At 52.4% G+C, this 27,392-nt stretch overlaps 1 protein-coding gene across 1 annotated transcript; it reads left to right on the top strand.

Moving 5' to 3' along the window:
* Positions 1–8,085: 8,085 nt before the first annotated feature.
* On the top strand, positions 8,086–26,909 carry RTN4RL2 (reticulon 4 receptor-like 2). The gene is made up of 3 exons (XM_006875747.1): positions 8,086–8,132; positions 13,405–13,886; positions 26,127–26,909. Exons 1-3 carry the CDS (start codon positions 8,102–8,104, stop codon positions 26,874–26,876), a joined length of 1,263 nt encoding a protein of 420 aa, XP_006875809.1. The 5' UTR covers positions 8,086–8,101; the 3' UTR covers positions 26,877–26,909.
* The last annotated feature ends 483 nt before the right edge of the window (positions 26,910–27,392 follow it).

The raw sequence follows: 27,392 nt of genomic DNA on the forward strand, positions 1-27,392 counted from the left end.
GCAGCTAATAACAACCACAACCATTCTTACAAATGGACAAAGATGCTGGGAATCAGGGAGGGGGAAAGAATGCCTATTTGTCACCCTTGCCCTTTGAACTATTCTCGTTCAGGGTTTGCTTCCCTATTTTAGCTGAGCTGAGGAGACTTGTGCTCATGGAGTTGGGCAGAGCAAGACACAGACCTCAGTGTAGGTCCTGAGAGACGGAGGCACCCCCACCCAGTATTTGGCCACGGAGGCTCAATGTGGGGATTGAGGAGCTTAGAGTGGGTCTGGAGAAACCCTAGGGAATTGTGGTCTTTCCCTGGGCCCACATCACACACCCAGACTGGGAAGGTGGGTGCAAAAACCATGTGAGGGCCATGTCTGACTTCCTCTAACTTCACAAGGATGAAAAAGCCTCAAACTCAAATCAACCCAAGACCAATTCCTATGAATTGGAGGTCAGACCTGCTTCCACCCTACAACCTTCTTTATCCTATTCTGACACCCACCATCCCTCCCACAGCACTCTGGGTTTGATACTCCATTTCAGTGGCCACACACAACTCATAACAACACTCACAACTTTGGGGCTTATTAGAGAAGCGAGCAGCTTACAATTCAGAATCAGAAGCAACTCAGGATGCAGCAGTTATTCAATCAGGAACGCCTCTTTTCTGCCGTATTGCAGACACGCCTCACTCTTGTCTTTGACCTCTCAGTCATGTGGCCCCTTGACTTCTGCCCTGCTCGGGAAAGTGACACAAAACTCTTTTAGCCAGTCTGTGAATGCCCAAAGGGCACTTCTGCAAGTCAGTCTACTGCCCGTAGGCATTTTACACAGTCCATGAGTCTAGAGACCAAAGCTGTTCTGTCTCTCCATGCCACCACCTCTGCCAACACCTCTTGCTGTTTCATGCTCTTCCTGATGGTTTTAGGATCTTCTATAAGGTCAGCGGTTCGAAACGACCAGCTGCTCCGCGGGAGAAAGATGAGGCTTTCTACTCCCGTAAAGATTTACACCCTCGGAAACCCTGTACAGGGTCGCTATGGGTCGGAACCGACTCGATGGCACTTAACAACAACAACAATCTCTGCTCCTGAGATGGCTCCTTTTAAACCTAGCTGGAGGGCAAAACTAACCAATCCCAGCCTTAGAGTCAATATACCTTATTTGCATTGCCTTATACCTTATGCCTTGGAGTCCTGGTGTGGGTTAATATGCTGGACTGCAACGTTGGTTTGAACCACAAGGTTGGCAGTTCAAGCTTACCAGCGGTTCCTCAAAAACCATATACAGGGTCACTATGTGTCGGAGCCAACTCCATGGCAGTTACCAACAACAACATACCTGATGCCTTATACCTTATTTACATTATCACACCCAATCATATGGAGTCTTGGTATGGCGCTGTGGGTTAATTTGCTAGACTGCATAGTCGGTATGAACTGAAAGGTTGGCAGTTCAAGATCACCAGCCGCTCCTCAGAAACCATATGCAGGGTCACTGTGGGTCCGAACAGACTCCACGTCATTTAGCAACAATAATGACCCAATCACGTGGTGGGAATTTAGATGACTTTGCATAGAAAAATCATACCAAGCAAATTCCAGGCAGCACAGTGAGCACCATGGGTATAGCGTGTTGTTTGGTGGGTGCTGTCTATTCGGTCCTGATTCAGTGTCCCTGTAGGTCAGAATACAACTAACCCACAGGGTTTACAAGGCTGTAATCTTCAAAGGAACAAATTGCCAGGTCTTTTCTCTCTCCCTGAGAGGTTGGTACATTCAAACCACTGACCTTTTAGTCCGCAGCCGGGTGACTGACCACCTTAAACAAAAAATCCAAACCCATGGCCACTAAGCCGATTCCAACTCCTGGCAATCGTATTAAGACGAAACAGACCTGCCCCTTAGGGTTTCCCTGAATGTCCATCTTTCTGGAAGCAGACAGCTTCATTTTCTCCCATAGTGCATCTGGTGGATTTGAACAGTCAACCTTGTGGTTAACAGCCCAATGCTTAAGCCGCTGCCCCACCAGGACTCCTGAGGATAGAACTTGTTGTTGTTGTTGATTAATGCTGTTAAGTCAGTTCCGATTCATAGTGACCCTGTATAGGATTTCCAAGGAGTGGCTGGTGAGCTAGAACCACCGACCTTGAAGCTCAAACTGACCTTGCAGTGCAGAGCACTAACCCACAGCACTGATCACTTCCAGTTTCAGGGACTATAGAAGAGTAAGAACTACAAAACCTTTTTTTTATATGTGGATTATTTCAGCAACTTCAGCTTTCAGGTATTTTTTTTTTTAATGTTTTATTGTGAATTATGTGATAGTTTACATGGGAGAACATTAGCTTTAAATTCATCCTATTGTATTTCCTTACATTGCCATGGTTACAATCCCCTCCATGCATCAACAACCAACCACCAACCAAAGGGTACACCCCAGCAAGCCTGCCCCCTGGTCATCAGCACACAGCCCCTCTCCCTCTCTGGGTCTAGAGTTCCCAGCAGCTCCATCTCTCCACGTTATTGTCTCTGCCTCCATCTCTGGCGTCACTGTTTCTCTGGGTAGGGTCCTGCACTTCACTCTTCTCCCTTGACGGTCCCAGGGACCTCTGCTCCTAGACTGCCAAGTCAACCACTCCCCTCAATTTGCTACAAAACATCCACCTTTACGTTTCCAAGCCTCGCAGTCAGTCCTGATAACAATTATTCACCATTTTACCACATGAGTGCTATCTCCTTACATCAGTTCTGCCCAGACAGATTGGATACTACTCAGTGAAGAGTCTATTTTCCTCCACGCCCTCTGGATCTAAGCTTTCTCTTGAAAGCTTGTAAGTCAGTCACTTCTTCCCTTTGTAGCCCCCATTTTGGGTAGCCAATGTCCAAGTGGCCCATCCCTGTTTACCCTGTGCATTGAGGGGGTGGGAATGATCCTCACTGTAAAGATTTGTTCCCTCTTTTGAGCTACTGCATCCATAGGTGTAGGTCAAGTTCATCAAATTGTATCAGATTACTTTTTTCCCTCTTCTTTCTTCTTCTAGTTGAGCACAAAACCTTCTTGACATAGACTGTCAAGATCATCAAATCCAAAATGTTCCTTTGAATGATAGGGAGCCTGGGGCCCAGAGAGGAGAGGGGGTCTGTCCAGGTTACACAGTCATTTGGAGAATTCAGGCTCTTAAAATTCAGGACATCTAACTCATCACACACAGACCTCACTATGGGTCCAGGGATGATGACCCTGAAATGATCGAGAGGAAGGTTGCCAGCAATGCTGAGGCCAGCAAAGAGGTCGGTCAGATGCACACAGTAAGAAATCATAACTAATAAAGAACTCCCAGACTCAGCTGCCTCTCACTACTTCTGAAACCGTGGGTCAAAAAAGGTGCTACAGTCTAGTGGCAGAAAGCACTAGACTAGTGGCTTTCTGCCACTGGATTATAGCACCTTTTTCTCCAGGTTATTATTAAAGAGAACATTTATAATGACAGGATCCTTATGTAGTGGTTACGAATCGGGCTGCGAACCTTAAGGTCAGCAGTTCGAAACTACCAGCTGTTCCTTGGGAGAAAGATGAGGCTTTCTGCTCCCGTAAAGATTTACAGCCTTGGAAACCCTGTGCAAGGTCGCTATGAGTCAGAACCAATTCCACATCACTACCACAGCCATGACTTGGATGGCACAAACAGTAAGCAAGCATTTGACTACTAGGTTGGTGGCTTGAACCCATCCAGAGGACAGGCTGATGATTTGCTTCCAGAGGGCCACAACCTTGAAAACCTTATGGAGCAGTTCTACTCTGCAAACTTGGAGTACCGTGAGTCGGAATGTAACAATAGCAAATGTTTATTGAGCACACTTCAGGTTCTTGCATGCTGTATCTTATGGAATCCTCAGACAATGCTAGGAGGCTTGGCAAAGTTCAAGCTTGCCTCAGGTCATGAGGCTGGTCAAAACCAAGCCAGGGTATGAATCTGCAAAGCCTGCCCTCTTCACATTGAGTCACACTGGAAAGGGGCCCCCAGAAAGAAGAGGGGCTTTATGTGTCTTCCTGGGGCTAGGGATGCTTTTTATAAGTGGGAACTTACAGAAGTCAAGATGTATCTGTTGTTGTTGTTAGGTGTCATCGAGTCGGTACGGACTCATAGCAACCTTATGCACAGCAGAACGAAACACTGCCCGTTCCTGGGCCAACCTCACTACTATTACCACACTTGATCTAGTTTGCTCCATATCCTGCTTTTTCTGTAGAACTTCCTTTTCAAAGCCCACTGGCTCTCCAGACCACTTCCAGAGAACATGAGCTTCTTGTGGATCTGCAGATATGCCTACAGCCACCAGAGGGCGGGCAAGCCCTGTGACCAAGGCCTGAGAACCAAGTACCCCGTGACCCTGTCAAGTGTCCAATCAGAGATGGTCCTCTATGCCCTGTAGAGTAATGTACCCCTGGTTACATTGTGCCATCAACTTGTTCCCTTGGATCTCAAAAGTACAAAAATGCAACTCAAGTTCAGACATGGTGACTGATTCTTCTTGGAGAACAATCCCAAGAAGATTCACCACCAAAACAAGCAACCATGACCACGGACCGGCACAGGGGAGAGGCTCCGCTTTACTAAGTGCTTTCTCATGCCTTGAGTGCCCGGAGATTTGTGGTTGTTGTTAAGTGTCGTTGCGTTAGTTCTGGCCCATCCTGACCCTAGGTATCACAGAAGGCAATACTGCCCAGTCCTGCAATTGGTATGTGTGACCATCCTCACAATTGGTATGTGTGATCCATTGTTGTAACCACTTGTCAACTGATGTCATTTAAGAGTGTTCCTCTTTTTCCCTGACCCTCTACTTTACCATGTATGGTGTAGTTGGTTATGCGTTGGGCTGCTAACCAAAAGGCCAGTAGTTCTAATCCACCAGCTGCTCCTAGAGAGAAAAAGGAAGCTTTCTGCTCCTGCAAAGATTTACAACCTCAGAAACTGTATACAGGGTCAGTATGAAAACCAACTGGACGGCACACAACAACAACAAATGAAGGCATAGCACAGATGAGGAAACTGAGGCACCAGGAAGGGGAAAGGGGGAATAACTTGTCAGACATCACGTAGAGGACCCTGGTCTTAAGACTCCACAGAGTTCTCTGTTCCCAATTCCCTGAGCTGGGGGTGGGATGGGGGAAGAGACAGGAAGTAAGAGTTTTCCCTATTGTTAAGTGCCATCAGTTGTCTCCAACTCATAGAGGAGCAGCTGGTGGGTTTGAACTGCCAATCTTGTGGTTGGAAATCCAGTGCTTATCCTAGAGCGCCACACCAGAGCAAATGCATTGTGGTATTTCCTGTAAATTGAGAGCAGCCACTCTTCATCAATTCATCCATCCACTCATTCATTGATCACCACTGGAAACACAGAGATGGGGCAGAGAGGAGGCACCTGCCCTCAAAGAGTTGGCAGTCTATGGGGGGGGGGGGGGGGTGAGTCACCAGATAATTACAGGAAACCAAGACATTCTCATAATGGGATGTGAGAAGAAAGGTGGTGACCGTCCAGGGTGTATACAAGTTGAGGGTGTCCCTTGAGACTCCCAAGCCTGAATGAGAGTTCTGAGGCGGGGACTATTGGCAGGCGTACCCCCTTCCCGCAGCTCACCTCGAGAGGGGGGCTCCCTTCCCAACTTGGGATGCCCGCTTGTGTTGGGGGCTCCAGGGTCCTCCCCCGCCCCTCTCAGAGGAGCGGGGCCCTGGGAACCGATGACAGCACACCTGAGTCAGCCCGCCGCCCACCCACCCCTCAGCGTCTGTCTCCGCATCTTGTGATATTTCGCTCCCCGGGAGCCAGCCCCACTGCTCCGGAGGCAGCTCGGCAAACAAACCCAGCGACAGATTGTGCCGCGGCTCATTCCGGGGAAGAACGCCAAATCCCACCCTGCTACCCCCAACACTCCCTCCCTACCGCCCCCTCCAGGTCCTCTCCCCAGGCGCAGCACGGCACGGTGGGTCCCGGGAAAAGCCTGAGACGCTTTCTGCCTCCTGTAGATGGGAGAAGGCAGAAATCCCAAGGACGCCCCTGACCACCTCTAACGGACCCGGAAAAAACAAGGATGGGAAAGGTGCTTTGGCTGAGAGTTCCAGAAGGGCAGAGGATGAAACCAACAGGGGGCGCCCGAGCATTGAGGTGCAAGGGGGCCGGGAGCCTATTAAAGAAATGAGAGAAGCCCAGAGACACACCCAGAGATGGAGAGACAGACAGCACGGAGCCACAAAGAATAGGCTGGGAGACACAGACACGGAGAGACAGTGACAGACAGAAAGACAGATGCACAGAGGGAGAAAGAGACTGGGAGAGAGAAAAGAAGAGGAAAAAAAGAGAGAGCGGGAGGGGAGATAGGGGGACGGAGACCATAAAATATGAATAGGCGTGTGGGGAGAGTGGAGGGGAGAAAATGAGAGAAATCGAAAGACAAGGGACGCTTGAAGACTACGGAATGGGCAGAGAATGAGGCCAGCATTTATAAAGCGCCCACTGTTTGCCAGGCACTGCGCTGGACCCAGATTGGAAAGAAGGGGCCAGAGAACGAGGCGGAGGAGGGGGGCACCCCCAGGGGCTCCCTTGGGAGTGATCACGCCGGACAAGCTACGTGCAGATGGCCCAGGCACCCGACGTACGCGCTGCTCCAGAGTCTCCAACCCCGCCCGCGACGATTGGCAACCGTCCGAGAAGCGACTCCCCCTCGGCCACGGGTCTGCCCCCGCACCGGGGTAGCTCCAGAGGGCTAGGCGCCAGGCGTCATGGGCCCGGTCAAGGCCGGGTGAGCGAGGTTACCGCCAGTGTGGAGGCTACCGCGCCGGACGCTGTCACGAGAGACACACACACACACCCAGACCCAATGAGACCAGCATCCACCTCCTTTAAAAGGGGTAGAGCAAGCTCGCGTGAAGCCTCGCCTGGGATCCCAGTGGGCCTCCTCCCCCACCTTTAGGGATTCTCCTGTCCCCTAGCGGGGGTTGAGATATCTTCTCTCGGACACATCACGCAGACACATAAAAACGCCACACTTGCACGCGCACCCAAACTTGCACCCTCTCACAAATGCACTGAGGGGAGTCCACACTCATACTCCCACATCCTCGCCATCCATGCCCAGGCTCGCGCGCCCAACCCGCGCCCAGCCGCAAGTTCCCCCAAGCGCGGACAGGCAAGCGGGGAAGAATTCGGTGCTCCCTGTGCGCACCCTCTCGGGCCCGCTTCCCTGGACCTGTATAAAAAGTTGTGTGCTAGCACTCCGAGTCCCACCTGCACACGCGTCCTCGCGCGCTAGCACGCTCATCTACACACGCGTTCACACACAAACTCTGACATCTACGAGTATTCTTATAGTTAAACACACTCTAGACTTGGAGTCTGGGCACAGAAGGGAAGGCGGCATTTCGCTAGGTCGTACCCAGGAGAAGAGAAGCGTTAGAGGCCTGGACACTCGCTGAGGGGGAGGGAGGCGCGGAGGGGACTGGACTTGGTGACCTGAGAGGCCATCTCCTACGGGAAAGTTGTCGGTCAAGTCCATGGGGTTTCCTCCCACTACCGCGCCCCCTCTAGAAGGGATTTCTCTAGAAGCGTGGCGCCGCGAAGGCGATCGATGACAGTCCCCCGGGTTCCTCAAGGAAGAGAGGCGGCCAGGATGGAGGGGGGCGAGCGCGCTCACGCCTCCTAGTGGTCAGGAAAGGGTTAAGGCGTCAGCCAGGAAGCGAGGGAGGAGCCAGCGAGTGCGGGAAGGAGGGGGGTAGTTGGGAAGCGCTTCCCCGCGGTCCCCACTCTCCCTCGGCGAGCGGCCGGGGCGCACGGACCGACGGACTGACGGACCCGCGCGTGCACAGGCCGCGCTACTGGGAGCCGCGGGCACCGGGTGTGGACGACCGGCCCGAGCCCTCCCCGCCCCGTCGCGCCCGCCCCGTCCCATCGGCCCGATGGCTCCTCGCGAGCCCCGCAGCCCGGGCGGCGCAGGGTAGCGCGCAGCGGTTTGGTCACCGCGCCCGGGGACGCCCGGAGTCCCCACCGTCCGTCTGGCGGGCTCGGGGAGCGCCCTCCCCCTGCCGCCCCCTCCCCCGAGCGGCGAGACAAGATGCTGCCCGGGCTCCAGCGCCTGCTGCAAGGTAGGGACCCCCGGGCTGCCGAACGGAGTGGGGGACTCCGCGGGGAGGGGGGCAGGGCGGCCCCTCCTCCCGGGTGCTAGGGTGGGGCAGGTGTGAGAGTCTGGGGAGCCCGCGCCCCGCCCCCGCCCCCGGGCTGCTTGCCGGGAGGGGGCGTCCGGCTGGGAGCCTGAGGGGTGCGCAGGAGCTCGTGACTCAGGGGGGATATTGGGGGCCGGCGCACCGGGCGGAGGGGGAGGGAGGTTCCGCTGTCCCGACTCCACCTGCTCCAGGGAACACAGAGGACTTGGGCCGGTTGGGTTGGGGAAGCGCCGACTCAGCAACTCCCGGAGCCCGGTGTCTCAGCACTTTCCGTCACCTAGGAGTACAGGGCTGTGGATAGGTGACCGACTGGGAGGGTCGGGAACGTAGCCGAGGATCCCAGCGGCCCTCCCCAAAGAACAGATGTAGGGCTCTCAAAAGGGGAGAGTTCCGCTGACCGAGAGACCCACTATGGTGTGGGCCAGAGACCGGAGGGAGGGGGACAGGGAGTGGGAAAAAGGTGGGGAGGAGGCAGAAAGGGGGCATCAAAGGTGGAGAAAGTGGCTAGGGAGCAGAGAGGTGCGGTGGAGAGAATGGAGAATAAAGGTGAATGTGGGGTGGGGGGGAACAACCAAGGAAATGGGACTGAAGCGAGGATGGGGGACGGAGAAGAGAGACCAGATTAGGGGAGGTATGGAAATACAATGTACCCAGAATTCGGAGATGGTGGTAACTGAAAAGAGAAGGAGGGTGGAGACCCTGTGAACTGAACCGGAAAGGTAGGAAGATCAGAGACCAGAGGAGAAAGGCAGGGATGGTGGATGGAAATGGTGTCAGAACTGGGGAGGAGGGTGCAGGAGGACCCCGGTGGTGATTGAGACCCAAAGACGAACAGGGGCTGGGGGAGACAAGGATGGGGATTGGAAATGACGGCAGGGAGAAGGAGAAAGGGGTGGGAGAGAGGAATGGGGGTGGGGGCTGCCCAGGGAGGAGACAAAGAGGGCTTCTGGTAACCACTTCCACGTGTGAAGCCCTCCCTTCCCAGCCGCCCGCCTCTCCCATTCCCATCTCTCTGGGAGTGGCTGGTGAGCCCGGCCGGGTGCTCGGAGCCCAGGACCTTGGGGGGCAGCTGTGAGGGCTAGAAGGTGGGTACCCTGGCTGACTGGGTGCTGCCATTTATATCCCTGGGCCCCGTCGGTTCCTGCCACTGCCACCGCCACCGCTACCACGGTGACTGCTTATTTTGGGGTGTTATATTCTGGCAGAGTGAGAAGCTGTTTGCAGCAGTTCTAAACCTCCATCACCCGCGTCAGTGCCTCCCCAGGCCCCTGCGTCACTGGTATCACCACCACCTCCGTCCCATCCTTAACTCCCACCTCCTCAGCCCCGGCCCTCTCAGCATCTGCCCTGAAGCTGTCTAGTGGGTAGTGGAGCCCTGGGTTACTCCTTCCAAGCCAGAGGCCTGACCCCTGCCAGTCAGCACTCTTTCCAGGGGTCCCTCTGAAGCAACCCCCATGCTCTGCTCTGCGAGCTGGTACTCTCAACTCCTGCCCTCTACCAGGGGTACATCTGCCTCCTCTTCAGGTTCTCTTCCTTCCATGGGGTTCCTGGGGTGAGAACTTTGCTTCTGAACCCTAGTTCTCCAGGGTTTGACAGCCCAGGGCCCTTGACCATGGCCCCTCAGGAAATGGGCCCTTTGTGGCTATGGACATCTTGGTCTTCCGGAATCAATACCATGTTCTGGCCTCTCTCTCTCCCGTCCATTGGCCAAAGCATCTGGACACTGGTGGTCTCTTCTTGACTCCCATTCAGACCACCCCCCTAGAGAAGCCTCCAGCTGGAGCCCAGGAAGAAAGTTTCAGATAGAGCCTGAGTTTCTTCCTTGCCTTGACCCTGAACAATCATCTAGGTCCAGCCTGGTGGCCAACCTAGCCCTGTGTACCAGGACTCCATGTCTGGCCTCCCTTCTCAAGAGCCACATCACTTATACACGGGGTGGTCTCCAGGGAATATGCTGGTCTGCCCAAAGAAAGACTAGAAAGTCTGGACAACCTTCCTTTTTAATTTGAGCTCCACCTTGTACTAGCTGATGACTCAAAGCAGTCTGTTACAGCCCCTCCTCTACAAATTGGGGACCCTAATGCTGACTTGACAGTAGGTTATGTGATGGTGTGTTCTGTGTTCTGGATCAAGAAATTACCATGTCAAAATACACTGCCTGGCACACAGTAGGTGCTTAATAACAAATGGTTCTCTCCCTTCCCCACTCTACATTCCTCCAAGTCAATCCTCCACACCAACTGACTTGAGGGGGGTTGGGAAACCGAAAGAAAGAAGATGGGATGAGCCTGAGGGTGGGTAGGAGGCGGCTGGGCTGTTAGTAGGGCTTCGCTTCCAATACAATGGAGGGTCGAGATGAAGGCGTTAGAGAAAGGTATTAAGGCAGACTGTCCAGGGTTAGCAGGCCTGGCTACTCACTTCAAAAACTGGCCCTTCCCCTCTCTCTGCAGCTCTCAATGGTGCTACCTGTATTAATGAGTTTGTTTTCAATGGATGCTGAGGGGCCCCCCTGCCATTCCTGTGCCTCTTGCCCTAGTCTCCCCTGGGAAGTCACACAGTTGGGATCAGAGCTTCAGTCCTGGAGAGAGGACTGGGGCTTAGTACAGAGACAGAGAAGCAGGGGCAGGGAGAGGAAGGCACCAGAGCCAGAAGAAGGGCACAGAGGGAAAGGAGAGGAAGGTGCTGCTCAACAGCCCCCGCTTCCCAGGGCAATGGAGCTGGGCCTGGGGGCCGAGAAACCCAGAGCCCCCCACCTTCCCTTCCTCCTTGCCTCTAGTGAGAGCCGCAGCCTGAATTATGGATGAGGCTCCTTGGGTTACAGCTGCTTTGCGGTGAGGGCCAGAAATGGCAACAGAGTCACCGTTACGCAGCAGCTGCCATGGCAGGGGGCCCCCCACTCAGGGTCCCTCCTTGGATGTCCTGCAGGGAACACTAGCCTGGGAAGGTGGGCTGTGATGGGGAGGTGCTGGGTTCAGATGGAGGGATGTAGGAGAGAGAGGGGGAACGGGCCTGATAGGGAAGTGGGGGACAATGAGTCTTGGCTAAGAGGGATGCATAGGGGCTGTGCTGCCCTCACCTTGAGGCTGGAAAGACCGGGAGTCAGGGGACTGGCCTCTACCTGGGGCCCTATGGGATTGCACGTGCCCTTGGATTCCTGTCTGGGGTTTGGGGGCGAGGTAAGCAGGCTGCCCTGGAGACTTGGAGGAGAGCTCCACCATCATCCTCCAGAGGGAGGGAGGATGGGCCAGCTTTCAGTGTAGCTGTCAGAGCTACACTCCTGTGAGCTTGTGGATAAGGGCTAGGATTAAGGGATCAGGGAAGGATTTGGCTTTGTCTGGTATGAAGTCCTTGGGGAAGCAGAGCTGAGAGGGTGACTCTGACAGGAAGGGAAGTGGCCTGGCTGGGTGTCAGGAGCCTCCTTTCTGGCTCTTGTCCTCCCACCACTTTGCTGTGTGACCTTGGGTAAGTCACTTAGCCTCTCTGAGCCCGTTTTCACCTCAGTAGAACACGAGGTTGAACCAGATGAACCTGGAAGAAGGCCTTTCCAATTCTGCAATCTCCCTGTCTAAACTCCAAACCTCAGGCATCATGAAGTCCACCCCAGGCCCCCTTTCCCACTCCCTCACCCCAGCCCTGCCTGGTTCCAGTGAGGGGTGAGAGACAGGCTCCTCTACCCCACGTGGTTCTGGAAAACTCAGGAGGAGAAAGTAATCGTGAAACGCCGCACGGGGGAGGGGTGAGAAGGGCCGAGAAACGCGGAGGTGGTGTGAACGAATGGAACAGCAGCCGCTGTATCACTGAATATTACATCACACCCAGCCTACACACGCACGGGGCCCGGCACTCACACACACGCCGAGGGTAGCCAGCACACGCTAGCACGCACACGCTCACACGTACCACGCAGCAGCACCCGCTGGGCCGGGACACTCACGGGGCATCGGCTTTGAGGAGGGCACCCTATGGAGGAGCAATCCAACAGGAGAAGGCCACCGGAGCATCTTGATGTCATCCGGCACACCTAGCCAGGCAGCACTTCCAGTAGTGAGCAGCTGGTTCACAGTTGCCCGAAATCGCATACACATGCACGCATTCACATACTGCAACCTCAGCAGTGTGAGACAACCGTGTGCAGTCACCACCCACCCAGCAAGTGTGATTCGCAGCCTCGGAGCACCCACACCGCAAAACACCAAATCCTTCTAAACTAGGGAGTCCCAGGACCCTTGGGGCCAAGTAGCAGGTCCTCTCCCTTATATCCTTGCATTGACTCAAGCAGTCGATGTGAATAACTGCCTGTCTTTAGGGGTGTGGGGATCCCCTTCTCTCCAGAAATTAATCAGTTGCAGTCAGGGTAGAGGGGCGAGGATGGATGAGGGGTCGTGCACCCCCTTCTATAGCACAGAAACACAGGGTCCGACATGAGATGTTAGCCCCTGGGCCCTTTGAACTCACTGGGCCTACTTTACCCTCTGTGTCCTAAGTGGCTAGACTATTCTCCAATCCTCAAAAGTTACTTTCAAAAAAAGCATTTTAAGTGACTTTGAATGAGATGAGTCTGGAATGTAAAAGTGAAGCCCAGGAAACTGCATTCTCCCTGGGAATCCCAGGTGGTTACAGGTGGCTAGCAACCTCAGTTAGGAAAAACAGAAAAACTAACCCCTGGGCCTCAGAACCTCAGAGGAGAGAGGAGGGCTTTGGGCACCAAGCGAGTCCAGTCCCCAAGCTGATCAGAGGGCTTTAAAGTCACATCTGATCCCAAAGGACACTCGGCTGTCACAGTTGTGTGCTACTGGTGTCTGAACAGGTAGGTAGGGATGTTACTGAACACCCTATGTACAACAGCCCCCCCCCCCCCAAAACACAGACCTGTCAGGCCAAACTGTAGATACCCAGTTAGAGGCACCCTGACTGCAAACAAGGTCAAGCACACGGTTGTGGAAACAGAAGGAGTGGAAAGAAGCCGATCACAGTCAGATAGCTTGAAACACATCACAGCACCCTTTATAATGTCCTCTTGGGATGTCTCTAGTTTTTCACATACCAGGACCCACAAAAAGTAGAAGTAGTCAGGGTCTCAAGGAACTGAGATTGCACCCAGCCCCGACATACCTATTAAGTAGGTAGGACCCTAGTGGCTGGCACACCTGCCCTGGCAGCCTGCCCAGCAAAGCCCTCCACTCTCCCCCGCCAGGTCCCACCTCAGCCTGCCTCCTGCTGATGTTCCTGGCCCTGCCCCCCGCGGCCCCCAGCTGCCCTATGCTCTGTACCTGCTACTCATCCCCACCCACCGTCAGCTGTCAGGCCAACAACTTCTCCTCAGTGCCACTGTCCCTGCCACCAAGCACGCAGCGACTCTTCCTGCAGAACAACCTCATCCGCACACTGCGGCCTGGCACCTTCGGGCCCAACCTGCTCACCTTGTGGCTCTTCTCCAACAACCTCTCCACCATCTACCCGGGCACCTTCCGCCACCTGCAAGCGCTCGAGGAGCTGGACCTCGGCGACAACCGGCACCTGCGTTCTCTGGAGCCCGACACCTTTCAGGGCCTGGACCGGCTGCAGTCTCTACACTTGTACCGCTGCCAGCTCAGCAGCCTGCCCGGCAACATCTTCCGTGGCCTGGTCAGCCTGCAGTACCTCTACCTCCAGGAGAACAATCTGCTCCACCTCCAAGTAAGCCTGCCCTCATCCCACAGCCCTCTCTCCTGGCTTCCCCACTCCAGCATCCCCTCCTCTAAGTAAGGAGTCCTGGTGGCACTGTGGGTTAAGTGTTAGGCTGTTGAGTGCAAGATCAGTGGTTCGAATCCGTTAGGTGCTCTATGGGAGAAAGATGAGGCAGTCTGCTTTCATAAAGAATGAGTCTTGGAAACCCTAAGGGAAAGTTCTGCTCTGTCTTAGAGGAATCAACTCGACATCACTGGTTTTTCTAAGTCTCTATCTATCTGTCTCGCTTCATCTGTTCTGTCTGACTTCTGTCTGTCCTGTTTAGACCTCAAAGATTTGCTCTCAGCTACTGACCTAAGGTTAGCAGTTCAAACCCACCCAGAAGTGCCTCAGATGAAAGTCCTGGTGACCTGCTTCTTTGTAAAGGTGGCTGTTGATAGTTGTCATTGAATGTGCAGAGTAGAATCGCTCCTCAGGGTTTCAAGGTTGTGACCTTTGGAATGAAGCTGCTAACCACCAACTTTTCAGCTAGTAGTTGAATGCTTCACTATTTGCGCTACCCAGGGACCAGCCATTGAAAACCCTATAGAGGAAGGGCAATTCTGTTCTGTAACACGCGGGGTCGCTATGAACCAGCATCAACTGGACAGCCGCAGGGTTTGGGTTTGGTTCTGCTTCTCGCTCACTAACTCTCCCAGTCCCTCAGCCTGTCTGTCTGTCTGTCTGTCCCTTTTGATCCCTCTCTGCCTCTTCTCACTAACTTGCCTCCCCCATCTGTCTTCTGCCTCTTCTGTCTGTCTCCCTTCACACCCCCACTCCGCACACACCCCCGTGTCTGTCTGGGTGTCTGTATGTGTCTCTTTGTGATCTCTCCTCACCCCTCCGGGTTTGCCTTCAGGGGACTCTGCCTTTCCCCAGGCACCAAAAGACCTGTGGCTGCTTTCTCACACTCCCCCAAACACACACATCCTCCCACCACACAGCAACGTGGAGCTAGAAGGCAGAGTGCTAGCAATGGTGTGCCTAGAAGGTTCAGCCTCTCTCCAGTCCCTGGGCAGTGGGGCAGAGGGAAACCCCACCTTTCTAGCATCCTATCCCTCAAACCCCTCCCCTGAGTGCAAGGGAAGAAGGAAAGAAAAGGGCGCAGAGCTGCTAAGCAGCTGGAAGATGGATGCTCTGAAAACGGAAGGAATAACAGTAATTGTTATTTATTTTTCTTATTATTGATCTAATTATTGTTTATTATTGTTGTTATACTGACTGTTTTACACTCAAATCCTCCCCTTCCATTTCCCCAGGAAGCAATACCACACCCACCATACCATTCTGAGAGAAAATCCGCCCTTAACTACACAGCCTCCAGCTGGGAGGGGGTGAGGGCATCCAAATTCTCCCTCCTCCCCACATAACTCTGGAAGGGGCTTCCTCCCCGTGCCCCCAGGGTTGGTGTCTGGCAGTCACCAGTCTGCTGCTCTCAGAATTAAGTCAATGATGATGATGATAACAGCAGTTACCATTTTACAAACGTAATATTGAGCACCCACTGTGTGCTGCGAACTGCAAGGTCAGCAGTTTGAAACTACCAGCTGTTCCGCGGGAGAAAGATGAGGCTTTCTGCTCCCATAAAGATTTACAGCCTCAGAAACCCTGTACAGGGTCGCTATGGGTCAGAACTGACTGCAAGGCACATCACCACCACCACCACCACCACTATGTGTTAGGTGCTGAGAATATATAGAGGACAAAACCAACAACCCCTACCTTCCTAGAAATACCATTCTAGTGGGAGACAAACAAGGAAAGTGCACATGGTTGTACTCAACTACTAACTGAAATGTTGATGGATCAAACCCACCCAGTGTGCTGTGGAAGAAAGTACAATCTGTTTCTGCAAAGACCACAGCCAAGAAAACTCTATTGAGCCATCCTGCCGTGTGACACCTGGGGTTGCAGTGAGTCGAAATGAACTTGAAACCATCAGAGGCGTTCGCTTTGTCCTATAGGGTACTAACGAGTGGGAATCAACTCGAGAACTTGAAACCATCAGAGGCGTTCTGCTTTGTCCTATAGGGTACTAACGAGTGGGAATCAACTCGAGGGCAGTAGGTTTAGTCACTCCTTACAAAGTCTACTCATACGCCTCATGTGTCTCATAACTCCGTCAGGAGATTGGGGTTAGGCAGACACGAAGTAAAATACATAGTAGGTTGGAAAGGTCTGCTTATGCTCTTATGATTACATAAATCATAATTTAGTGGACACATTGTGTGTTGTGTGTCAAGCATCCTGCTAAGCACTTGGCAAGTATCAGCTCTGCCATTTGCAAGTGTGTGAGATGTTTTAACGTCCCAGGCCCCTCAGTTTTCCCATCCCCTCAGTTTTCCCATCCGTAAAATGGGGGCCGGGGGTGATGACAGCACCCATCTCATGGGAATCTTACAAGGATTAAATGCATGAATAATTTGTAAAGCACTTAGAACAGTGCTTGGCATACAATAAGCACTATGTAAATGTGTGTTAAAATGCTATTAAAAACAGCCAATCAAGCAAATCTCATTTAACATGGGTATGGGTAGTCTGGAAACCTGTTTTTCTGTGAAATCGTTCTTAGAGATTTGAGTCGACTTCAAGGATAACGATGAGGCCATCATGGAGGGAGGTCCCTGGGACCCTGCTCCCTGATCTTTTCTTGCTCAATTGGCCCAGTGTTTCACAGCTACAAGGAATCCTGGTGGTACCATGGGTTAAGTAAGTATTGAGCTGCTAACTGAAAGGGCAGAGGTTCAAATCCAGCGGCCACTCCCCATGAGAATGATGAGGCTGTCTGTTTCCATAGTGAGTATCGCCTTGCAAACCCTGTGGAGCAGGTCTACTCTGTCCTGTAGGCAGTAGGGTGGGTCACTCCTTACAAAGGCCACTCATGCACCTTGTCTACTTCATAACTGTGTCAGGAGATTGGAGTCTCTGGGTAAACAGCTTGCTGCTAACAGAAAGGTTAGAGATTTTATTCCACCCAGAGGCGTGCGTCAGAAGAAAGGACTGGCGATCTACTTCTGAAAAGCCAGCCATAGAAAAACCCTATGGGGCACAGTTCTACCCTGACTCACATGGGGTCTCCATGAGAAGAATTAACTCAAATAGTCAGTGGGTTTGTTTGTTTGTCAAGAGGTTGTTTTCATCCTACTTACTGATGGAGAGAATGAAGCTGAGCTGAGGTCCCAAAGACCTTGCACAGAGATATAGTTGTTAAGCACCTTTGAATTGTTTCCGACTCATAGCAACCCTCTATAGGGTTTCCAAGGAGCGGTGGGTGCATTTGAACCGCTGACCTTGCAGTTAGCAGTCCAGTACTTACCCTACAGTTGCACACCAGGACTGCTACAAAGATGTGTCGTGTTAAGTGCCATCAAGTGGGTTCCAAGGAGCAGCTGGTGAGTTTGAACCATTGATCTTACAATTTAAACTGACCTGCGGTCCAGTGCTTATCCTACAGCATCACATCAGGACTCCATACACAGAGATATTTATTGTTGTTGTTAAATACCATCGAGTCAGTTCCAACTTCCAGCAATCCTATGGAGGAGCCACCTCTAAATAGAAGTCTCTTAAGCCATTGACTGTGTGACTGAGGGGACTTAGGGGTTCTCAGCAGCCTGGCTGTGGAGACAGGAAACAGAGGTTCTCAGGGTTCCAGGACCTGCCTGACACCACACTACCAGAGATTGGGTGGTTGAGCCTATATGGTCTGCCAGCATCCTCGGAATGCCATCAGGGTCTGTCTGGGCGGAGAAAGGCACTATACATACAGTGGGCACGTTTTCAAGATCGTACACTTTAGAGTCTGCCAGAGCAAGGGCTGCATCAGGACTCCAGTGCCCCTCTTTTGTTTTGTTGTTGTGAAGTGCCGTCACGTCTGTTCCAGCCCATAGCGACCCTGTGTAGGGTTTCCAAGGAGCAACTGGTGAGTTTGAACCGCCGACTTTGCAGTTCATATGGCTTTGCAGTCTGGCGCATTAACCCACAGCACCACACCAGGACTCCCCTCTTTTGTTTAAGTGCCTTCAAATCAGTTACGACTCACAGTGACCCTTTATAGGGTTTCTGAGGAGTGGCTGGTGTGTTTGAACCACCAACCTTGAGGTTTATCCTACAGCGCCACACCAGAACTCCTCTGGAAAAGTTATTTAACCTCTTTCGATCTCCATGCCTTTATCTGTAAAATGACAACAATAATTATATTTAACAACAATATTTACCCAAAAGTTTTGTGAGGATTAGAATGTAAGACAAAAAAATTTTGCACACTGAAAGGATGGTGGTTCAAGTCCACACAGACACACTTTGGAAGAAAAGCCTGATGGAACACAGTTGTACTCTGGTACACACGGGGTCCCCATGAGTGTGACTCACTACATAACCACAGGTCACGCACGGTGCATAGGTACACCAGTACTGCTACTAGTAGGACCATTACTACTGAGACCCAGACCACCTTATCAATCCTGACGAGGGGGAGCTTCAGAAAGTCCGTGGAAATACCCCATTATCTTTCGGTCCCATTTTTCCAAACTTTTTGAAGTCCCCTCCTCGTATTCTTTTTTCACAAGAAAGCATCTAGAGTCAGAGGATCTGAGTTCAAATCCTTGTTCTTCTATTTGATGATTCTGTGACTTTAAGGCAGTTGCTTCCTTTTTCAGGACCTCGGTTTCCTCATCTGTACACTGGAGATCATAAAAAAATGGCGCCATCCTCAATGAAAGATTGTAAAGAGTACACATGGGTTCGTGTGTGTGTAAAGCACACAGTGCAGGGCTGAACACGCCACGTTCTCGTGACGGAGCAAGCTCTGCTGGATGCTGGGACCTGGAAGGGGAGGCAGTGGTTCTGTACACCCTTGGCATGAATGGCACCGGGCATCATGGGAAGGTAGCATCTTCACACCTGGCCTTTTATAGAGGAGAAAGAATTGGGCTGCCTGTGAACTGCCTGGCGGAACTAGGCTGGGAGCTGCCACAGGCAGGTGAGGAAACACGTGGGCTGGGGTGAGATGCCCTGGATGCAGGTGTGAACCAGGAGGGAGCCAGGCCTGCCTGCGGGGAGCTGTGGAAGACAGAGACCACAGCTTCCCAGGATGTTCCCGGGGTGGGGTGGGGGCTGCATGCCAAGCACTGTGTCTGATTTGTTGAGCACCTACTGTATACCAGGTAGCATTCTGTGTTCCTGAGATTCAGGGGGGTCCTGCTCTCACAGAGCTGATCTCTGCCTGGGATGGAGAGGAGTCATAAAGACTTCCTTTCTGTCTTATCATTACAGCAGCCTGCATGGTGTTCAGGAGCAGACTTTGCACTCAGGTAGACTTGGGTCTGAATCCAGCATGCTCTGTTGCCTTGGGCAAGTGACAGAACCACTCTGAGGCTCAATGGACCCATCTGTAAAATGGTCTGCACCTCAGGGGTTGGTTGTGAGGATTACAGAAATGCTATTGGGAAAGACTTAGCATCGTGCCTGGCTCAGAGGAAGCTCTCAGTGAATGTAGCTCTCATTTCCTCTAGTCCCTGAGCGGTGCAACTGCTTAACATGCCCGGCAACAAGCCAAAAGCTTAGGGATTCGGGTTCACCCAGAATGCCTTAGGAGAAAGGCCTGAGGATGTATGAGACTCAGCCACTGGAAACCCTACCCAGCACACAGGACCACCATGAGTCAGAGACCACTCGGTGCCAACTGGGTTAACATTCCCCCATTTAACAGCTGAGGACATTGAGGCCCAGCAGAGCTACTTAGCTAATAAGGACCTAGAACTAACCCTGTCTGATACCAGGAGTCCCCAAGTGGTGTCCTCAGTTTGCGTTCAACTGGTGTGGTAACTGTAGGAGTTTCACTAGGCTACTAACCTCAGGGTCAGCGCTTCCATCTTGCCAGCCGCTCCTCAGAAATCCTGTAAAGGGTCCCTAGGGGTCAGAGCTGACTTAACGGCATACAACAATAATAAGCTAAAGGTTGGTGATTCAAACATCATGCAACAGCACTGTTGGTCTGTGTTCGTAAAGATGACAGCCAAGAAAGTCTATGGAACGGTTCTACCTTGTAACACACACATGGGGTGACCAGGAGTCCGAATCAACTCTACAGCCATGGGTTTGGGCTTTTTGTCTGATTCTAGGATGAACTTGTTTAGCATCTTGTCTCCAAAGTTTACACCCCCACCCAACACCTATTAGCTGTTGGGTCTTCAGGAAGGCCATATGTCTTCCTCTGAGCCTCCCTCTGCTAATCTGAGAAACGGGTTTAATAACGTTGTTAAGTGCCGTCAAGTCAGTTCCGACTCATAGTGACCCTGTTTAAGGTCTCTGAGGCTTTAAATCTTTGTCGGAGCAGAAAGCTTCATCTTTCTCCTGCGGAGCAACTGGTGGGCTTGAACCCTGCCTGATAGGATGCTAAAGGGTCATTGAAAATGAAGAAGACTCAACAAAATGAATTGACACTACGGCTGCAGCAATGCACTCTAAGATGCCAGAATTGTGAGGATGGCACCGGACCCGGCAGTGTTTCATTCTCCTGTACACAGCGTTTCTATGAGTCAGAACCAACTCAACAGCCGCTAACAACCTCTGAGTGGAACCAAAACTCTAAGCTTTCAATTAGTAACCAGGCATGTTGCGCAGGTGCACCACCCAGAGACTCTGGGGGAAGGGGAAATGAGTTACCATTCATTGGGAGCTTACTGTTGTTAAGTGCTGTGGAGTCGGTTCCAACTCATAGCGACTGTCTACAGGGTTTCCGAGTCTGTAAATCTTTACGGGTGCAGAAAGCTTCATCTCTCTCCTGCGGAACAGCTGGTAGTTTCGAACTGCTGACTGTGAGATTCGCAGCCCAATTCGTAACCACTGCGTTACCAGAGCTCCTTGGGAGCTTACTGTGAGCCAGATAAAAGGTTGGGTCCTTCTCAAGTAGTATGTCTTTCCTCTTCAAAACGAAGTCCTGAGGTAGACAGCTTGTAGGAGCCATGGTTGCACAGTAGTGAAGCACTCTACTACAGCCAGAAGGTCAGCAGTTGGAACCCATGAACCCATGCCACAGTAGAGAAATGTCGCCATCTGTTTCCATAAAGATTACAGGAAACCCTGTGGGTCAGTTCTACTTTGTCAGTGGGGTTAGAACTGACCTGACAGCAGTAGAATGCTGTTCTCAGGCGCCATGGAGTTGGTCCTGACTCCTGCTAACTATGAGAATGAACCACTGCCTAGGCCTGCACCATCCTCACAGTCCAGCCTAGGTTGAGTCCATTCTTGGAGCCGCTGTGCCAGTTCGTCTCATGAGGAAGGGGTATTCTTCCTTTTTGTTGACCCTGCAATTCACCAAAAATGATGTCCTTCTCCAGGGATTGGTCCTTCCTAACAACAAGTCCAAAGTATAAGATGAAGTCTTGTGATCGTCGCTTCTCAGACACAACCCGGTCATACTTCTTCCAAAACAGATGTGTTCATTCGTCTGACAGTCTGTATTGTTAAGTGCTGTTGAGTTGGTTCCAACTCATTGTAACCTTGTGTATGGTTTCCTAGGAGCTTCTGGTGGGTTTGAACTGCCGACCTTGTGGTTAGCAGTCCAGTGCTTATCCTACAGCATCACACCAGGGCTCCATTCTGGCAGTCCATGGTACTTTTCAATAGTCTTCGCCAACACTACAATTCAAATGCATCGATTCTTCTCTGGTTTTCCTTATTCACTGTCCAGATTGCTGATGCATGTAAGGCAATTAAAAATACCATGGCTTGGGTCAGGTGCACCTTAGTCCTCAAAGTGACATCTTTGCTCTTGACCATTTTAAGGTGTTTGCAGCAGATTTGCCCAGTGCTGTATGTTGTATAGGGTTGTGATGACTAAGTTAGTACATAGGACTGGTGTAGCAGAGACCGTGGCACAGTGAGAGTCCAACAAGTCACAGGCTTGATGATGCTGACACTGAGAATGATGATGAAAGCTGGCATAGACTGTTAGCAGGGGTGCCTGACACAGAGCAGCCACTCAATAAAGCTCTGGTGAATGAATGAGGTACACTCCAGGGCTGGCCAGCTCATAAATATCAGATGAGGATGAGATTGTAAAGATCAACGATCCCAAGTCCCTTGTTTCACAGATGAAGCAAACAGGCCCAGAGAGGTACCTGGAACCGCCCTAGGTCACACAGCCCAGCAGCTGCTTCATGTCAGAGTCAGAAGGATGGAGGCAGGCAAGGTTAAAAACAGGATGCTGTCCAGGAAGCGGGGTGCAAAAGATGCAGGGATGGAGACTTCCATGAGATTCCAAATGGATGCAGAAAGCTGTGAACAGCCAGACCCGGATGGGGGAGGCAGGCGGGGAGGCGAGGGAGATGTGGTTTGTGAGATGGAAGAGGATGACTTTAGCAGACTCTCCCAGCCCAGAGGGAGGGGGCGCTGAGGAGGTGAGGTGGGGGAGGGCGAGGGCTGTGAAAGTCAAGAGCTTTATTAATGCACAGAGAAGGGGTTTACAGGTGGAGAGAGGGTGGGGGAGATGGGACCAGATTAGAGTGTGGATGAAGTGGATTTAGCAACAGCTTGGGGGAGGGGGCAAGGCTGCGGCTCTGAGAGGAAAGGGGCAGGATTTCTGCAGAGAAAGAGCAATGGGGAGGGGAGACAGGTGGGATTGAGAGATTCTGTGGCCTGCGTAGTAGAGCTGTGGGTCCAAGGTGCCTGAATTTTCTGAAAGTGTCTCAGAACTTGGTCCTCCCCCTACCCCAACCTTCTCAAGTGCTCCATACCCATGCTCCCTTTCCCCCAGCTTGCTTCTCTGACCAGACCACTCTTGAGTATATGTTGTTGCTGACACTCCATATAAAGAAGAAACCCCTATCATTAGGGATCTGAGTGGAAGAGATTGGATGGGCCAGTTTGGGCCAGCCAAGGGCAGGAAGGTGTGCAGGGAGCCAGCTGGAGACCTGAGCCAGGAACTGGGCGGTAGCAGGCTGGTGTCAGACGCTGGGAGAAGAGAAGGTTGAGGGGGACAGATCTCAGTGTGGTCAAGAGGAGGACTCTTGGCAGACTCTGTTCCTGGAGTGGAGAGGGTGGAAGCCAGCTGGGAGGGGGCGAGCAGAGGAAGGTGAGAGCCTTCCATCAGACGGCCTGGGGTAGGGCTGGGGCTGCAGGGCTTGGACTTCTCAGTGGGATGGAGGGGTGCCTGCGGTTAGAACCAGACCCTCCTGGGACCTGCTGACCCAGCAGCACCCTGTATAGCAGAGACCTCTGGGCTGTGTGTGGAATCAGTGGCTGGGGTTTTGACAAGCCTTCTTCACTGCTGAGGGCCAGGGCCTGGGCTCTCCTCTGAAAACTGGGCTAAGCGGGTAGGGGACCCAGTCCATAACATGGTGAACTGATTAAAATGCAGAGTCCAGGCCCCTTCCCCAGACAAAGCATAAACCCACTACTGCAGAGGTCAAGGTCGACTTCTGGCTGATAGCAACCTTACACGGCAGGGTAGAACTGCCCCATAGGGTTTCCAAAGCTGTAAATCCTTATGGGGCGTCCTGGTGTGACACTGGACTGCTAACTGTGAGGTTGGCAGTTCAAACCCACCACCCCCTCTTAGGAAACCTAAACAGGGTCACTAAGAGTTGGAACACATTTAAGGACGACAGTAAATCTTTGTGGAAACAGACTGTCCCATCTTTCTCCATGGAGTGGCCAGGGATTTCTAATCACCAATCTTTTCGGTTAACAGCTGAGTATTTGACACTGTGCCACCTGGCCTTCTTAGACGAGGTAGGCCTCTAACTTCCAACTCCCTCGTCCCCCATCCCTGAAGTCTGAGCCACAGTTTCAAGGTCCCTCCTGCACTACCATGGTCTGAATCAGGGACTGGGACAAGTGGAACAGCCGCTTTAAAGGGATGTGGGCAGTGGTGCTGGACATCCCAAGGCAGCCCCTCCTCCCTTCCCCTGCTTCCTCTCTGAAGGTGGAGCTTGAATAACCCTAACCCGAGTAGTTGAACCTTTGGTCCCAGTGAGCTCCTCTTGATCAGAAAACGGATGGAATCTACTTCTAACTCGATCCCTGTGGTAATAATTTTTAAAACAAAAAACAGTTGCTGTCAAGTTGATTCCACGTGTGTGTCAGAGTAGAATTGTGTTCCATCGGGCTTTTGTTTTTAAGTTTTTATTGTGAATTGAGTGAAAGTTTACAGGGCAGATCATCAGTTTTACATTCAACAAATCATATACTTTGTTTCATTACAATGATTATAATCCCCTCCATGTACCATCAGTTAACAGTATTTCTCTCCATTCATTATAGCTCCAGCTTTTTTTAAAAATACTCAGGCATATATAATATTTTAAACCACCAAAGGATACATTCTGCAAGTCTGTCTCCTGGCAGCTATCTCTTAGTCCCTCAATTCCCATGAAATAAAGTTCTCAGCTCCTCCCTCTCTCCATGTATCTATCTCCGGTGTCACTGCTTCTCTGGATAAGGCCCCACCTTCCGCTCGTGCTCTTCTCCTTTGATGGTTCTAGGGTCCTCTGTTTCTGGACTGTAAGATTAACTACTCCCCCGTTTATGTTACAAAACTTCTACCTTTACAAATGTGACAGTCGCAATTAGTCGTGATAACAAGTACTATTGAATCATAAGAATCTTATCCCCATCTCTTTTTGCCAGACCCATCTAGACAAGATGACAACTATTCAGTGGGGACTGTCCCATCAGGTTTTTAATGGCTGATTTTTTTATAAGTGGATCGCCAGCCCTTTCTTCCAAGGTATCTCTGGGAAAATTCAAACCTCCAACCTTTCGGTCAGCAGCAGAAATCATTAATTGTTTGTACTACCTTGGGATTTCTCTGCACTCCTCGTTTTACTAATAACTACTGGTGTGGCCCTGTGGGTTAATGTGCTACATTACAAGATCGGTATGAACAGCAAAGTTAACAGATCAAGCTCACCAGCTGCTCCTCGGAAACCCTATACAGGGTCACTATGGGTTGGAACCGACTCGACAGCACTTCACAACAACATTTATTGGGAGTCTTGGTGTGGCATGGTAGGATCAGCACTGGACTGCTAACCACAAGGTTAGTGGTTCAAACTCACCAGCCACTTCTTGGAAGCCCTATACAGGGTAGCTATGAGTCAGAATTGACTCCATAGCACTTAACAACAACAACAACCGTTTATGGATGGCCAGCATTGAGCCCAGCAGGTATGGTACTTGGTCCCTCACAGTACTGACACAGATAACCCTCAAAATACTCACTGTACTATGCAAAAAAGAAATCCTCAGGAGATGAAATAACTTGCTCATCGTCAGCTAGGAAGAGGGCACAGTTGGGTTTGAACCCTGAGGTCCTGGCACCTGAGCCTGTGGGCTGACTCACTGGCTGGATCCACATGTACCAGGTATCTCACCACATGATCTTCATGTGAATTGCTTCTTTAATCCTCAGAACAAACCCATGAGGTAGGTGTACTTATCCCATTTGATCAGGGAGGAAACGGGCTGCGTTAATAGAAATGGTTAACTCACAGAGGTTTATCACACAGAACCTTTGTCCTTAGCGCCTTAGATGTGTTGGTTCATTTAATCTTGATGTTTTACAGATGAGGAAACTGAGTCACAAAGAAACTGAGTGACTTGCCAAGGTGACAAAGTCAGTTAATGACAGAGCTAGGATTTGAACTCAGGAAGGCTGGCTCCCAGTCCTCATGCTGAAGGACCCCCAAAACCCACTGCTGTGGAGCCGATTCCAAATCATTGCTATATCCTTTAGGGCAAAGTAGAACGGCCCCACCAGGTTTCCAAGGTTGTAAATCTTCATGGAAGCAGAGGCCACATAGTTCTCCCATGGATGCCTGGTGGATTCGAACCACTGACCTTTTGATCTGCTGCCCAGCGCTTTAACCAGTGCACTAGCAGGGCTCCTCAAAGGGCGGTTCCCCCAGCACCAGCAGCATCAGCTGGGACTTGGGAAAGGTCTGCACAGTCTCAGGGCCCACTCCACACCTGCTGCATCACAAGTTCTGGGGGCGGGGAGCCCCTCTGGGGATACTGACACAGCTAAAGTTTGCGAACCACTGACCTCAGGTCTATAGTTTTACCACCTTAACAAGGCTAAAGGTGGTGGGATTAGAACTCAAGACTACTAGGAATCAGAAGGTGCTTCCTTCCCTCCCCAGATCCCTTGTGGAGACGAGGCAGGGTGGGATCTCTTCTACACCCTTCCCTCTTTCCCTCCTGCAGGATGACCTGTTCGCGGACCTGGCCAACCTGAGCCACCTCTTCCTCCACGGAAACCGTCTGCGACTGCTCACGGAGCACGTGTTCCGTGGCCTGGGCAGCCTGGACCGGCTGCTGCTGCATGGAAACCGGCTGCAGGGCGTGCACCGCGCGGCCTTCCGCGGCCTTAGCCGCCTCACCATCCTCTACCTGTTCAACAACAGTCTAGCCTCGCTGCCCGGCGAGGCGCTGGCCGACCTGCCCGCGCTGGAGTTCCTGCGGCTCAACGCCAACCCCTGGGCTTGCGATTGCCGCGCGCGGCCTCTTTGGGCCTGGTTCCAGCGCGCGCGCGTGTCCAGCTCTGACGTGACGTGCGCCACGCCCCCGGAGCGCCAGGGCCGCGACCTGCGTACTCTCCGCGAGGCCGACTTCCAGACCTGCCCGCCCGCGGTGCCCACGCGGCCCGGCAGCCGCGCTCGCGGCAACAGCTCCTCCAACCACCTGTACGGGGTGGCCGAGGCCGGGGCGCCCCCTGCCGACCCGTCCACCCTTTACCGAGACCTGCCTGCCGAGGACCCGCGGGGCCGCCAGGGCGGAGACGCGCCCACGGAGGACGACTACTGGCGGGGTTACGGGGGCGAGGACCAGCGGGGCGAGCAGACGTGCCCCGGAGCCGCCTGCCAGGTGCCCCCGGACTCCCGCGGCCCCGGGCTCGTCGCGGGGCTCCCCACCCCTCTGCTTTGCCTCCTGCTCCTGGCGCCCCATCACCTCTGACTGCTGTGCAGAGACTGAAGAGCCTGGAGTCGGGGTCCCGGGAGCTGGGACCTGCCTCTGACCTTTCGGCCTTCTCTTCCCCTCCCTGCGTCTTTCTAACCTGGGACCAGGCTGCCGCCTGGGCTGACAGATCCCAGGAGAGCGTGTCTACGAGCTGATCCTTGCCCCCACCCCAACTCTTTCCCCTTTTAAGACTAGGCTGGGCCACCCCGGGAAGCCACTCACCCCTCTCCCAAGGCCCGCAGTGGACTCAGGGCTTTGTCTGGGGAGCATTTTCTATCGCGGAGCCTTTGGAAAGCTCTGGAAGGAAGCGTCATCCAGGAGCCTCCCTTAGGACCAGGCCGACCCTAGCGCCCTACTCATCCTAACCCCCCCCTCCTCAACCTCCCGACACCGGAGGAATACTTTTCTCCTAAGTCTACCCTGGACACTTTTTAGGGCACCTGGAGAGATCGTTCCTCTCCACCATGGCCCCAGTGTGGTGAAGATCAAAAACAGTTGTTTGGGGAAAACAAA

Source organism: Chrysochloris asiatica, unplaced genomic scaffold, assembly GCF_000296735.1.
Source record: "Chrysochloris asiatica unplaced genomic scaffold, ChrAsi1.0 scaffold00339, whole genome shotgun sequence".
NCBI lineage: Eukaryota > Metazoa > Chordata > Mammalia > Afrosoricida > Chrysochloridae > Chrysochloris > Chrysochloris asiatica.